This window comes from Oncorhynchus tshawytscha, linkage group LG05, assembly GCF_018296145.1.
Source record: "Oncorhynchus tshawytscha isolate Ot180627B linkage group LG05, Otsh_v2.0, whole genome shotgun sequence".
Classification (NCBI taxonomy): Eukaryota; Metazoa; Chordata; class Actinopteri; order Salmoniformes; family Salmonidae; genus Oncorhynchus; species Oncorhynchus tshawytscha.
The window spans coordinates 65,863,184-65,877,869 of NC_056433.1; the positions used below are offsets into that span (position 1 = coordinate 65,863,184).

The 14,686-nt window shown below is 41.8% G+C and overlaps 2 protein-coding genes across 3 annotated transcripts in view; one reads left to right on the forward strand and one right to left on the reverse strand.

The window, feature by feature from the left end:
- The first annotated feature begins 1,013 nt into the window (after positions 1-1,013).
- On the forward strand, positions 1,014-11,165 carry LOC112251152 (proteoglycan 4-like). 2 transcript variants are annotated; one of them, XM_024421936.2, is made up of 15 exons: positions 1,014-1,170; positions 1,298-1,389; positions 1,850-1,966; positions 2,186-2,308; positions 4,185-4,259; positions 4,560-4,634; positions 5,385-5,444; positions 5,576-5,773; positions 6,464-7,348; positions 8,261-8,347; positions 8,795-8,931; positions 9,154-9,310; positions 9,664-9,771; positions 10,190-10,318; positions 10,874-11,165. In XM_024421936.2, exons 2-15 carry the CDS (start codon positions 1,323-1,325, stop codon positions 10,990-10,992), a joined length of 2,337 nt encoding a protein of 778 aa, XP_024277704.1. In that variant the 5' UTR covers positions 1,014-1,170; positions 1,298-1,322; the 3' UTR covers positions 10,993-11,165. The 2 variants fall into 2 exon arrangements, with proteins under 2 accessions (XP_024277704.1, XP_024277705.1); XM_024421937.2 differs by lacking the exon at positions 4,185-4,259.
- LOC112251222 (nucleoprotein TPR-like) overlaps positions 11,038-14,686 on the reverse strand; it is a 39,187-nt gene continuing 35,538 nt past the window's right edge. Inside the window, 4 exon segments of the mRNA XM_042322261.1 lie at positions 11,038-11,371; positions 11,633-11,716; positions 12,161-12,279; positions 12,414-12,570. Coding sequence (XP_042178195.1) covers positions 11,319-11,371; positions 11,633-11,716; positions 12,161-12,279; positions 12,414-12,570 — 413 coding nt within the window. The 3' untranslated portion in view covers positions 11,038-11,318.

A 14,686-nucleotide genomic window follows, 5' to 3' on the forward strand; every position in this document is an offset into this window, starting at 1 on the left:
AATATCCTGAGAACATGGTAACCACGTTCTGGGTAAGTTCTGTTTGACATTATTAAGGGAATGGCCTCTTGGAAACTGTCCTTGCACATCACTGGAACGTTTTTAAGAAAACATTAGGTAATGTTCTCTGAAGGTATGGGAACATTTGTTGTTAGCTGAGTTTGATGTGATAAGTAACTTGGCTATGCTACTTAAACATTTCAGTGACCGGTCAGCATTGAATCAACATCTGCATTGAATCAGGTAGGCCTAGGTTTTTTAGCATTAAGAATAACATTGATCCCATTTGTCATCATGACACATTGTTTTCTTGGCAATGGGGCATGGATATGGTCTGACAGACTTGCCCTGCCTTTCAAAGGCAGTCTCACAGTCAAGTTCACTAAATCACACTTTTATTTATATGTGACATGAGTAACAACCAGTGACCAGCCTGACCACATAGGCTAAACCACACCAATCATTCTTAGAATAAAAACAAACAGTCTTCTGAGTAGAAGACTGGCGTGGTCCCACCAGTCTATTCGTTTCTGGTAAAATATTACCATAATCATTGCATAATCACATAATCATGCAATATCCTAATCGAATTAAATAGGCTAATTCTTCCTGAAAAATACTGGCAAAATATATTTTGGATCTGAACACAAAATATTTATTCAAGCCTCCTTGGTTGAATTTTGAGATGTTATTTCCGAGAACAGAATTTTATTGAATTCAGAAAAAGATATAATAACCCTACCCATTTCAGATTGCCGCCTTAGCCAATATTCATAGGAATGATCTGAAAAGACTAAATAAATAGCATAAGTCTGTCTTGAGTTAATTTAATACCCTTTTGCTGAACTTCTTTTTGTAATCTTGTTTTGAAAGAAAAGGGTACACCAGTCTGTGTGATGTCATCTGACTGGCACAGTAAACACGTGTTGGAGCAGATCCAACTCTTACTCAAAATGTGCAGGGAGAAATGTACAGTCTAGGGTTCCCTCCCTTCATTGCGTAGGAGTCTAGTCTGCGAATCACTTGTGGGTTTTAATTGGACCGGATTCTCCAAATTAACGGGAATCCCTGTCAGAGAAGAAACCGGCAGCCTGCCTCTCTCTCAGTCCTTATAAAAGCACACACAGTGCAGGACTCAGCAGGATTTGAACGGAGGGCCACTCTTTCAAGGTACAGTGAGACCTTTCACTCTCAAGTCATTGTGCATAGGCTATATGATTTATAATGGAATATAAATTAATTGAGTTGTGATGTTCTTTGTTCTCTCCTTTCTGTCTGTCCGAATGCTATTGCTCAGGTTGAAACAGAGGACACCTGTGAAGATGGCTCCATCAGTTATTTCTGCTCTTCTTCTGCTGGCTTGTGCTCTCCCATTCAATTCTGCTCAGTGTGAGTATTTCTAATCACTGCATATGTAAATTGCTTTGATTCGTTTTCTGATGTGTGGTGTTTCTGGGTTTTATTCTAAATGGTTCTAACCTCCGTTAGAGATGATAAGGATGCATGTTGTCACTGTAAATTACCATGAGCGTACTGAATTTATTTCTGTAAAAGTATAACAGACTGTATATGCTTTATATACACTGATTTATATTTACTCATTCACAAATGATTAACTAGGAGGGGGAAATAGTTTTTTTCTGGCTCTGTAATGTAGGATTCCACCATTATCTTGTCAGTGTGACAAGTGACAAGTCCATGTGACAAGGCCTTATTGTTGGAATGATATTGATACTGTTGTCATTGCTGGTGACTTGTGACTATCTGTTTGTGGAAAGATCTCCATGACTGTGTGCTAGACTACTGAATGACACAAAATATTCTTTATGTTGTTGACCTTTCTGTATAGCAAGCTGTAGTGGGAGATGTGGAGGAGAGTATTACAGGGGTTACATGTGCCAGTGTGATTATGACTGTCTCACTCACGAGGAGTGCTGTAAGGACTACGAATCCCAGTGCACCACCAGTAAGGACTTTTCTTATCTATTTATTTGTGGTATCCGAGTGACATTACATTATGATAAACAAGATGTGGATCATAATAACCCATTAGAATGCTTGACGTGTTTTTAGATGATATAGGCGCACATGGGTGTACAGGTATTATGCATGGGTTATAACATAACCAGGAGGGGACTGGTGTGATAATGGATGTACTGTATGTCTGACTGTGTCTGTGTACCAGGTGACTCGTGTAAAGGGCGGTGTGGCGAATCCTTTAAGAGAGGCAGGCAGTGTGACTGTGATCCAGACTGCGCTCGCTACAGCAAGTGCTGCCCAGATTACAAGAGCCAGTGTGGTATTGAAGGTTAGTAAAATGTCAAACACACCTAGCATGGTCTTCTGAAGTAAAATTCTACACTGAAACCATGCATGTTTTTTTTGCATGTACGGTACCTTCAGAAAGTATTCATACCCCTTGACTTATTCCATATTTTGTTGCATTACAGCCTGAATTCAAAATGGATTCAATAAATGTATTTTCTCACCCATCTACAAACAATAACCCACAATGACAAAGTGAAAACATGTTTTTAGAAATGTTTGCTAATTTATTGAAATAGAAATACAGAAATCTCTCATTTGCACAAGTATTCACACCCGAGTCAATACTTTGTAGAAGCACCTTTGGCAGTGATTAGATCTGTGAGTCTTTCTGGGTAAGCTTTCCACACCTGAATTGTGCAACATTTGCCCATTATTATTTTCAAAATTCTTCAAGCTCTATCAAATTGGTTGTTGATCATTGCTAGACCTAAATTTTCAGGTCTTGCCCTCGAATTTTCAAGTAGATTTAAGTCAAACTGTAAATCGGCCACTCAGGAACAGTCACTATCTTCTTAGTAAGTGTACAGTAGATTTGGCCTTGTGGTTTAGGTTATTGTCCTGCTGAAAGGGGAATTCATCTCCCAGTGTCTGGTGGAAAGTAGACTGAACCAGGTTTTCCTCTAGAAATATGCCTGTGCTTAGCTCTATTCCGTTTCTTTTTTTATCCTGAAAAACTCCCCAGTCCTGAACTATTACAAGCATACCCATAACATGATGCAGCCACCACTATGCTTAAAAATATGAAGAGTGGTATTCAGTAATGTGTTGAATTGGATTTGCCCAAAACATAACACTTGGTATTCAGGACAAAAAGTGAATTGCTTTGCAACATTGTTTGCAGTATTACTTTAGTGCCTTGTTGAAATTAGGATGCATGTTTTGGAATATTTGTATTCTGTTCAGGCTTCCTTCTTTTCACTCTGTCAATTAGGTTAGTATTATGGAGTAACTACAATGTTGTTGATCCATCCTTAGTTTTCTCCTATCACAGACATTCAACTCTGTAACTGTTTTAAAGTCACCATTGGCCTCATGGTGAAATCCCTGAGCGGTTTCCTTCCTCTCCGGCAACTGAGTTAGGAAGGACACCTGTATCTTTGTAGCGACTGGGTGTATTGATACACCATCTAAAGTGTCATTAATAACTTGACAATGCTCAAAGGGGTATTCAATATCTGCTTTAAAAAAAAAAGTTTACTCATCTACCAATGGGTGTCCTTCTTTGTGAGGCATTGGAAAACCTCCCTGGTCTTTGGGGTTGAATCTGTGTTGGAAATTCACTGTTCCACTGAGGGACCTTACATATAATTGTATGTGTGCTGTACAGATATGAGGTAGTCTTTAAAAAAATAAATGTTAAATGCTATTAATGTGACTTGTTAAGCACATTGTTACCACTGAACTTATTTAGGCTTGCCATAACAAAGGTGTTGAATACTTATTGATGGAAGATATTTCATTTATTTATATTTTTTATTAATTTGTAAAAAAATAAAAAAATAATTATACTTTGAATTATGGGGTATTTTGTGTAGACCAGTCACAAAAAATCTCAATTGAATCCATTTTAAATTCAGACTGTAACACAACAAATTGTGGAAAAAGTCAAGGGGTGTGAATACGTTCTGTAGACACAAACTTTTCTGTATTGCATCCACAGGTAAAGATAGTATATAATTTAATGTATGAAATAACATCGTATAAATTATAGTATGACTTACAATGAAAAAGTGGTTAGAGTTAGTTGATTTAAAGATAGGCATGTTGGCACTATGCATGTAAATATGCATGTAAATGTTAAACTCATGCAGTAGCCTGCGTCAGTTCATTTTTTTCTCTTTTAATAATTACTACAGACACCAAACAACCAGGCAGCACAACACCACTGAAGACTAGCTCATGTAATAACGTAAATGATGAAACACCAAAAGGTATAGATTTATTTAAAGATAGGCATGCTGGCACTATTCATGCAGTATATTCATATCAATAGCGTTATGCATGTTAAAATACAGAAGCCTGTCTGTTCATCTTAATTATTTTCTGTCTTATTATTTACCATTACAAGCACAAAACCAGCCAGTACAACACCAAAGACTAGCTCATGCAATAACGTAATTGATAACAAACAAAAAGGTATATTTCATTAAGTATTAGATTTGAGAGATATTATAGGAAAGTTGGTTGCTTTTGGATACTCTGACTCATTTAGTACTTGGTTGACACACCAGGGGCAGAGCCTCCCCAGATCCAGCCAAATGAGGAGCCAGAGATGACTCCCAATCCACAGGAGGAACTGAATGAAGGTCAGTATCTTCAGAACAACCTTACTGAGGAGATGGATAACCAACACTTCAGCCCTAAATAAGACTGAAAATTGAATTTTCACAATTATTCACTCAGCCCAACATCTTCCAATGACAAAGTCAAAACATTCCCTGTAATAAGAGAGTAATATTGTCTAATGAAAAACACAGATCTTTTGAACTTTTCCTGACCAGTCAAAAATGGCAGAGAGTGTGCTTCCAAGATGTTTTGGATTGGCTGCCTGTCCTGCTGCTGTGACATTCTCTCCAGCTGTGACTTGAGCCGGAGCCCGGAGGCCATGTCTCCTCAGAGGTAGCCAGGAGCTCTGTGTCCGGGCCAGCCCCAACGGCCAAGAGAAACATGGGGAAATAATGTCATTATGAGTGGGCCGTGTGGAGGAGGGCAACAGGCACAGTCTCAATCAAAGAGAGAAGTGAGGAATGGCGAGATGAGGCCAGGATGGATGAGGAGATGGAAGTGTTATATGTGGGTTGCAACCCAAAGGTCGATTCGGGATAAAACAGGGTGTTTTTGGATTGATGCACTCTGGCCAGCCCACTACAAACCCGTTGGCACTGTAGAAGTGTATTCCAGCCTGGAATGTCATCAGTGTCTGTGGTTTGATTCAAGACATGCCAGGATGAACTAGAAAAATAGGAAAATATCAGAGACAGAGTTGTGCAATTACACATGCCACCTATAACTCAGTTATGTTAATAAACAATTACATTCATTTTCAAATTTGTCAGATGACCAGTTCATGCCATTGGTCACTCCAGAACCAGAACTCCAGGATGAACAGGGAGATGGTGAGAGAAACTTTTTTCTCGTTTCTCAACATAGCTACAAATTCACTTTTTATTTAGCCTATGCTGAATTGCTAGTTAGAAGATGTGTGAATGTGAATTTGACATTCATTTGCCCTTATTCCCTTCCACAGATGTAAAGGGTGAGACCTGGCCAGAACTCCCTGTTCCCTCTCCTGAGGCTGAGCAAGAGGCCATTTTAGAGGGGGACTACACACCCTTCCCTGAGGAATGGGATCCAGAGGCAACACCTGGCCAAGAGGGGACCCCACCAGCAGAGGCAAACCCCTACCTTGCCGAACCAGCCAATGAGGTTCCCACTGAGACAGCAGGTAAGGGATTCAATGAAATTCCATCTTTATTGTCCCAGTACGGCAATTAATTATGCAGTCAGGACAGGAGTTTACAAAATGCATATATGCTGTTAGGATCTTATTTTTCAGAGTAAATAACTCACAGACACTAGAGAAGCTTAACCAAGTTTAATTCTGCCAAAGGGTCTTTACAGCTGTAATTCAGACAGCCAAACAAACATTTCTCACCATCACAGGTATATATATCCCACTTAAGACACTCCTCCCTCTTATGGTTCCACAGGAAGAGTGTAACAGGATACTAAACCCTTATTACTCCCTTCAGGGGATCTGACCTCACCTCCTGACCTCAACCCCTCCTTCATCTAGTCCACAGATGTCCATCTGCCTCCTCTATAGCAATCCTTTGATCTCCTCCCATCCATCCAGCACAATCCATAGCCACTCTGTCTTTCTACAGATCTCACTCCTTAATATACTATGCGTCTGATCTATCATGTTTTTAATATCTCAATGTTCAAAATTTTGAATCCAACAATACACACCACAGCATTTGGGCACAGTGTGGGAGATGATAGCTGAGCCATATCACTATTTCACTGTTCCTGGAAATTGCATTTTACAAGGTGTTTCACAATCTACTTTGAGTCATTTGGAGTCAAATCAAATCTGACACAGACATCAAATCTCATGTTTTTCTAACTCCAGACTCCAGTGTTCCTGAAGGACAGCCTGATTCCAGCAGCAGCCCGTATGCATTAGACACAACTCCCCCTAGATCCTCCTCTGAGCCCACCCCTGCCTCCCCCCAGCCCTCCGACCAAGTCTTCCCGAGCTCAGAGCCCCAGCCTGGGCCTACTCCTGCAGAGGACACCCTTGAACTCCTATCTGAAGGACAGAGTGAATTGGACCCTGAGGGTCAGGAGGCAGAATCTGAGAACACACTGCCAAAGGACTCTGAACCCAGACCCTCAAACCTAGAGAATGCTGCCACCACACCAGCCTCCGACCCAACCTCTACCAGCCCCACACAGGGTACACCCTCAGGCTCAGAGGATCCTGAGGCTACCCCTGCATCTCTAGACAGCCCCACCCCCTCCACCAAGCCTGACCAGACACCCAGTGCCCCTGAAGGATCTACCCCAAGCTCAGAGCAGGACAGCTACAAGGAGAATGCCCCAACAACCACCCCTTCAGACCCACAGGATCCCAATGCGGCCTCTGAGGCACCAGCATCTGATAGTGATCCCGAAGCTAAACCTGGCAGAGTGGACACCCCAGAAAGTTTTGATGACAGCAGTATCCCCCAGACTGGAGATCTGGCAACGCCTCCCACCTCAGATCCTCAGGCCACATCCACAGACCCAACGGGACATGAAGAGGAAGGAGACAAGGCTGCACCAGAGGAGACCACTACAGACCCCATGAAGCTCACTCTCGTCCCCTCCATCAAACCCACCCCCAACAAAACCACGGAGAAACCCAAGCCCAGCAAACCCACAGGGAAACCCAAGCCCAGTCCTACACGGCCCAGCACCCTCACCGATATCAACCAAGATCTGGGCACAGACAACCCCAGGGACTACCAAGCAGGTAAGCTTAACCATGTTGGATCTTGCTTTGTCTTACTTTAATACTATTGCAACGAAACAGTCAAAGTGGTAGAGCACCTATTACTGGGCAATGGTAGAGTCACCAGCCTTATTACTGGGCAATGGTAGAGTCACCAGCCTTATTACTGGGCAATGGTAGAGTCACCAGCCTTATTACTGGGCAATGGTAGAGTCACCAGCCTTATTACTGTGCAATGGTAGAGTCACCAGCCTTATTACTGGGCAATGGTAGAGTCACCAGCCTTATAACTAGGTCGATTTGCCAACCTATCCTTTCCTTAATGTGTCGCATTGGATTGTATTACTTCTCTTGGATGAAAAGAGCTTCCTCTTGCCAAGTGTAGCGGCACTATATTAACTGGTGACAGTCAAAGGTGACAGTTTTCCCATAGCCTAAGAAGACAGTCCAGCACTTTCTGTGGTTTGGAAAAAAGTCCTCAGCTCCTTCACAGAGCAAAACAGAAAGAGGTCACATTAAAGCAGCAATCAGCAGTTGAAACAATAACAAAGCGTTCTCACGCCACTGTTTAAGTAAAAAGCTGAGGGATGGGCCTGGAGAAATATAGACTATGGATACAAGGACTGACCAACCCTGATATCAAAATTATAGTTTTAACCATGTTGAGGCTATTTAGTGTTTGTTTACAAACATAGGAGTAAAACAAGCTTATATTTTGGGTTCTGATAAAGTACGACAGCTGAACTCAGCTCATGAACTGTTATATTCTTCAGGAATCAATGGGTACATGTCATTCATTTATAAGTCAAAAAAAATTGCTGTAGCAACTGCTGATTGCCCCTTTAGCCAATTAACACTTGGACAAACACTTCAAAATGGTCCTGTTTCATTTTATTTTTCTTAATTGTCCTCGTGTGCTTCCTTTTTCTCCAGATGAACACAATGACACCAACATCTGCAGCGGTCGTCCCGTCGGCGCGGTGACTACGCTGAGGAATGGGACCGTGGTGGTTTTCAGAGGTCAGTGCCAGACCATAACACTTGGTCTAGATACTGTAATTATATAGTCTATGTACCAGACACACCAGATGTTGGGTTTGCATTCCCAGACCGTACCCTGTCTGCCTTTGTGATGTTGTGACTGGACTGTCCTTCAGCTCTTATCCACATTTTGTAGATGTGACACTGATTGTTTTTCAAACCCAAGAGAACCCCAAACATGTAAATGTTTCACGTTAATTTCCAAGGGTAAAGATGGTTAGCTACAGTAAGACAACCCCTGTATTATAGACTAGAAGATAGATACTAGAGGGTAGGCCATCATTGTAAATAATTTGTTCTTAACTGACTTGCCTAGTTAAATAAAAGGTTAAATAAAAAAATAGGATGAGGATGAAAAGTAATTGAGGACTCGATGCAGATGGACATACCATACCCAGTGTTGCTTCCACTGTCCTCCTTCTTTAGGACACTATTTCTGGGTGTTGGACAGCAATAGGGTGCCTGGACCTGCCCGTGGGATCACAGACGTGTGGGGTGTCCCTTCTCCCATCGACACAGTCTTCACCCGCTGCAACTGCCAGGGCAAGACATACTTCTTCAAGGTACACCACCTATGTAACATTGAAACATAAGATACCCAAAGCAAATGATAGAATTTCCATTTTGTCATACAGTATTACTGACTTGAAGTGAAGGGTATCTGTTCAATAGGCCTAGAATGTAACTATCCCAAACATAGTGTTATAATACCTACTTTTATACTACATTAAGTGGAGTTGATAGAGAACAAAATTGTTTATCTATGTGCCTTCTCCCCTCCATAGGGTTCTAACTACTGGAGGTTCGAGAATGGCATGATGGAGCCCGGCTACCCCAAGCTAATCAGGGCGGGCTTCGATGGGCTGCAAGGACAGATCACGGCTGCCCTGTCTGTGCCAGAGTACCGCAAGAGGAGAGAGTCGGTCTACTTCTTCAAGAGAGGTGACTGACTGCTGTACACTACTTACCCAGTGGAGGCTGCTGAGGGGAGGACGGCTTATAATGTCTGGATCGGAGCGAATAAAATATCAAACACATGGGAACTAGGTGTTTGTTGTATTTGATACCATTCCACTCCAGCCATTATGAGCCCGTCCTCCCCAATTAAGGTGACACCAACCTTCTGTGACAATATTAACTCTGATATAAATACATTAGAATATTCTTTATTGCGAAAGCCAGTGATAATAGATTTACTCATAGGTTTCGGCTGTCTCTGGTAAAGCACAAAAAACATGCATGCCCATGTCATCCTGAGCTACCACGTCTGATATCTGTACGATTGTCTGTTCCAGGAGGCTTGGTGCAGAAGTATTCCTACCAGTCTGGCATCAGCCCTACATGCGGCAGGAAGGTCCACTACTCTGTTTATACCGTACGCAACCGTGTTGCTAGGCAAGCAGGTAATGAGCTGCCCAACTTGACATTTCAGTCCTTTCACTGAACATTTTATTAGACTGAGGCAGGCAGTGCTGAGAACCACTCACAGACAGGTTTTATTTGATCTGAGATGCATTTAGTTCTCTATAAAGACTCAGATGCGGCTCGGAAGGAGGGTAAGAGAAAGAGGTTCACTGAATGTAAGCAGGTTATTCAGAGAAAACAATCACAATAGTCAGGTTGTGTGGGTGCAGAATCAGATTGTAGTGGAATGTCGCAACAATGTTTTTATTAGAAGTAAACCGACAGATTTAAGAACTACATAATTTCCTCAAACTGGAATTTGTACTCCAAGACACCTAGACAAATGTTCCAGTTCAAATATCACACTCCTCAAATGACATTTTGTCACTCTCTAAACTGAACGGTCTCTCCTCTCAGCGCCTCTGCTGGGACAGGAGATCAACATCCGTCTGACCTGGAGAGGCTTCCCATCCACCGTGACCTCCGCCGTGTCCATCCCCACCCACAAGAAACCAGAGGGATACAACTACTACCTCTTCTCACGCTGTAAGTATTTAGCCAAGATACTATTTTTATTACCCAAATCCGAGCCTGTAGCCTGTCTTTGATGAAAAATGGTTTGGTGGAAAACCCTGCACCTGTCGGTCTGCTGTAAAAATCCAGTCCTAGACCTTACACAACATAATGTCAGACACATCTGAGCCCCATGTGTCTAGGCAGGGTGGGTCAGAGAGGAGGGTGGAGTAGATGGGTCTGCTGGCATGGCTTGGTCCTGATCCTGTCCTAGGAGTGTGTGTCAACAGCAGCCCTTCCTTACTCCATAAGGAGGGAGGTGTTTGTCTAGTCATTGTCATTAAGATACCCTAAATTGGGGCTCAGGGTCTGCTGTGGCCAATTAAGAGGCCTCCCACAGGTCGTTTTTCTGACAAAAGATGGTTCATTGTTGGTGGTTCTGTCAGTATCATATTGCTACACAAACTTAAATTCTTAGACATATATGAAGTGATTAACAAATGAGAGACCAAGTGAGCCATTTGGTCCAGAGACGAAGTGAGCCCATATTTTCCTCAAATTAACCCACCCTCTTCCTGTGTCTTTCAGCCAAATACTACAATGTCAATATGGGAGATGAGCGACCTTTCATAGCAACTCCCCCGGTGAGCTCTGCTCCCCAGAAGAACTCCGCCAAAGACTTTTTCAACTGTCCAAAGGAAGTTTGAGGAGAAACAGCAGGGACATTCAAAAACCGATTCACTGACACACCATTTTCCTAATGGATCTCAAACTTTATTAGCATCATTATTCATAAAACCAACACCACAATGTTTTAGCAAGGACTCCACGTAACAATTCTAAAAATAAAAAAAGAAGATTATTCATCATAACAATGAAATGATCAGTGATCACCATAACTACAGGAGATACATAATTTAGATTTATGGAAAACGCAGGTGTTCTCTTTGGAACCATGGTGACCAGTCTTGTAGCGGGAATGATGTCTTGTGGAGATGGAAATAATGTTGGGGCAGGAGCTCTGATCGGTTGTTTATCGGGCAAATCTCCTCCCAGTCCCAGTTACACCCCGTGATGGCAACGTCCCTGGTTCCCATCAAACGAGACATATTGGTATGAGACAAAGGTCTGCTTTATTAATGTAAAAACAAATCATTCTGATTCTGTACAGCGCCTGTATAATATATAATGCAAAGATGATGCTAATGTAACAAATAATTTTAGATGAAACATTTCTCTTCTGCATTTTTTGACTATTAAAATCGATTTAACATCAACAATGAATCTCAACTTGGTTTTATATGTTGTATTAAGAGCTGTGTACAATATAAATGTCTGTTCACTCACCTCTCCTCATGCGGTTCTCTGTCCAGCGTTGGAGCTGTCGGCTGTGTCCTGGTCTAGAGGGTTTGGGCTGAGTCCTACTACTGTCTAAAGCAGAGAGACAAAGGGAGCAGTTACACACAATTACAATTAGTGTTGACCTTTCCACAACACACGGAGTCGAAAAGGGATTTGTCCATGTGTTCACATACAGCTGACAGTCAGCAAACTCAGCATCACAACAAACAGGAGGGGCAGACAAGGGGTAGCTATGTCCAATAATGATGTATTAATCTCCATGTCCATTTACACAAACTCCGTACATGTCTGTGTGTTGCAGATCGAGAAATCGGGATGTTAGATTTACTCTGGATTTATTTTAGATGATTTGTGTATTAACAAAAAACCCAGTAAAAAAACAGGTCCTATTAATTTCTGCTTACTTTTAACTCGGATCTCGTACCTGCATACATCGACAGAGAATTGCATAGTTGGTACGCAAAATGTGTGCATGTTGGCGGGTCTGGTACTGTAGAGAGTTGGGGTCAGTACCTGCAGAGCTGGAGGAGAGTTCCTGGCTGGTAGAAGGCAGGCCGCAGTCATCTGAGACCTGGGTAGGTTCCTCTATCTCCCCCGCCCGAGACATTACAGGTTCCAGAGACACCTCCACACTGGACACGTACACAACACACAGGTCATTCACTATGGAGATCACACGATTACTGTTGCGGTTCAAGTTCAGTCAGCTATACAATTTGAAGCTTTACTTTTGATGAATTTCATAGAGTAAGCAAGGTGGTCTCACAGGTCTCCCCCCGGCGCCATGAAAACATCAGCCCTCTCGTCCCCAGGACTTGGTCCTTCGGCCACCACCAAGCCTGGGGTTGAGGTGGTTACCATGGGAACAGACTGAGAGGTGTGTTCCGTGCCGTCAGATGGCGGGACCTCTGCAAATATGGACACTGGTGGGAGGGGGAGAGAATTAGTAGACGCTTATCCAGAGTTTATGTTGAAATGTCTGAACACAAACATTTATTTGGGCTGCAATCTGAGGTGCAGTTAACTCTAATGAACTTATTAACCCCCGAGAGTCGATTGACGCACTGGTTGCATATTAAAAAAATCCCCATCAGTCTGTCAGTTTAAGCTAGAGACCTGTTTTTTTGCATTGGATGCTTCTCAATAGACTCCATCCACCAGTGTCGCACTTCCGCATCTGCAGTGAAAGGTGGCTAGAGCGGTGTTTGTTAGACCAAGAGGCATCCCGAAAAGTCTTCTCACATTAAAGTCTATAGCGTCTGGACCATTTGGGCTACAAACGAATGGGACTCCACTCTACGACCCCCACAAGTTTCACAGGTCTCATCTGAAGGTTAACCAATACCGGTTTTAAGAAACAAATCAAAGTATAAAGTAGTTTTGTGCCTACCCCAAAAAAGGGGTTACATACAGTACCAGTCAAAAGTTTGGACATTCCAGGGCTTTTCTTTATTTGTACTATTTTCTACATCGTAGAATATTAGTGAAGACCTCAACTATGAAGTAACACATGGATTAATTTAGTACCCCAAAAAAGTGTTCGAGTAAATATATTTGAGATTCATCAGTAGCCACCCTTTGCCTTGATGACAGCTTTGCACACTCTTGGCATTCTCTCAACCAGCTTCATGAGGTAGTCACCTGGAATGTATTTCAATTAATAAGTGGAATTTAACCAAAGGATTTGACAAATGTGATTGATTTACCATATAACACTGGCCTACGTCTCGACTTCTGCTACGCAGAATATCAAAGCTCAATGACTGGAAAAGTGTTTAGCGTTACATCCTTATGATATACACTACTGTTTAAAAGTTTGGGGCCACTTAGAAAAGTCCTTATTTTTGAAAGAAAAGCACATTTTTTGTCCATTTTAAAACATCAAATTGATCAGAAATACAGTGCACACATGGTTGATGTTGTAAATTACTATTGTAGCTGGAAACGGCGGATTTTTAATGGAATGTCTACATTGGAGTATAGAGGCCCATTATCAGAAACCATCACTCCTGTGTTCAAGTTTATAATTTTAAAAGGCTAATTGCTCATTAGAAACCCCTTTGCAATTATGTTAGCACAGCTGAAAACTGTTGTCCTGATTAAAGAAGCAATACAACTGGCCTACTGTAGACTAGGCCAGCATCCCGGAGTCGCCTCTTCACTGTTGAAGTTGAGACTAGCATTTTGCGGGTGTACTATTTAATGAAGTAGCCAGTTGAGGACTTGTGAGGCATCTGTTTCTCAAACTAGACACTAACATCTTATCTGTTGTGCAGCGGGGCCTCCCACTCCCCTTTCTATTCTGGTTAAAGTCAGTTTGCGCTGTTCTGTGAAGGAGTAGTGCACAGCGTTGTACGAGATCTTCAGTTTCTTTGCAATTTCTCGCATGGAATAGCCTTCATTTCGCAGAACAAGAATAGACTGACAAGTTTCAGAAAAAAAGTTATTCGTTTCTGGCCATTTTGAACCAGTAATCGAACCCACAAATGTTGATGCTCCAGATACTCAACTAGTCTAAAGGCAAGTTTTTTTGCTTTTTTAAAATCAGCACAACTGTTTTCAGATGTGCTAACATAATTGCAAAAGGGTTTTCTAATGATCAATTAGCCTTTTAAAATGAATAACTTGGATTAGCTAACACAACGTGCCATTGGAACACAGGAGTGATGGTTGCTGATAATGGGCCTCTGTACACCTATGTAGATATTCCATAAAAACTCTGCAGTTTCCAGCTACAATAGTCTACAATTTATAACATTAACAAGGTCTACACTGTATTTCTGATACATTTTATGTCATTTTAAAATGGACAAAAATAAGTGCTTTTCTTTCAAAAACAAGGACATATCTAAGCGACACCAAACTTTTGGACGGTAGTGTGTGTGTATATATATATATATATATATATATATATATTCATTGACCACAAGAGACAGGTTGGAAGGTGACAAACACTTGACAAATCAACTTCTTTTTTCTAAATTACTGCAGTTTGAATTTGTTGATTAAATACAGGACATTGTAAACAATAACAGAAGA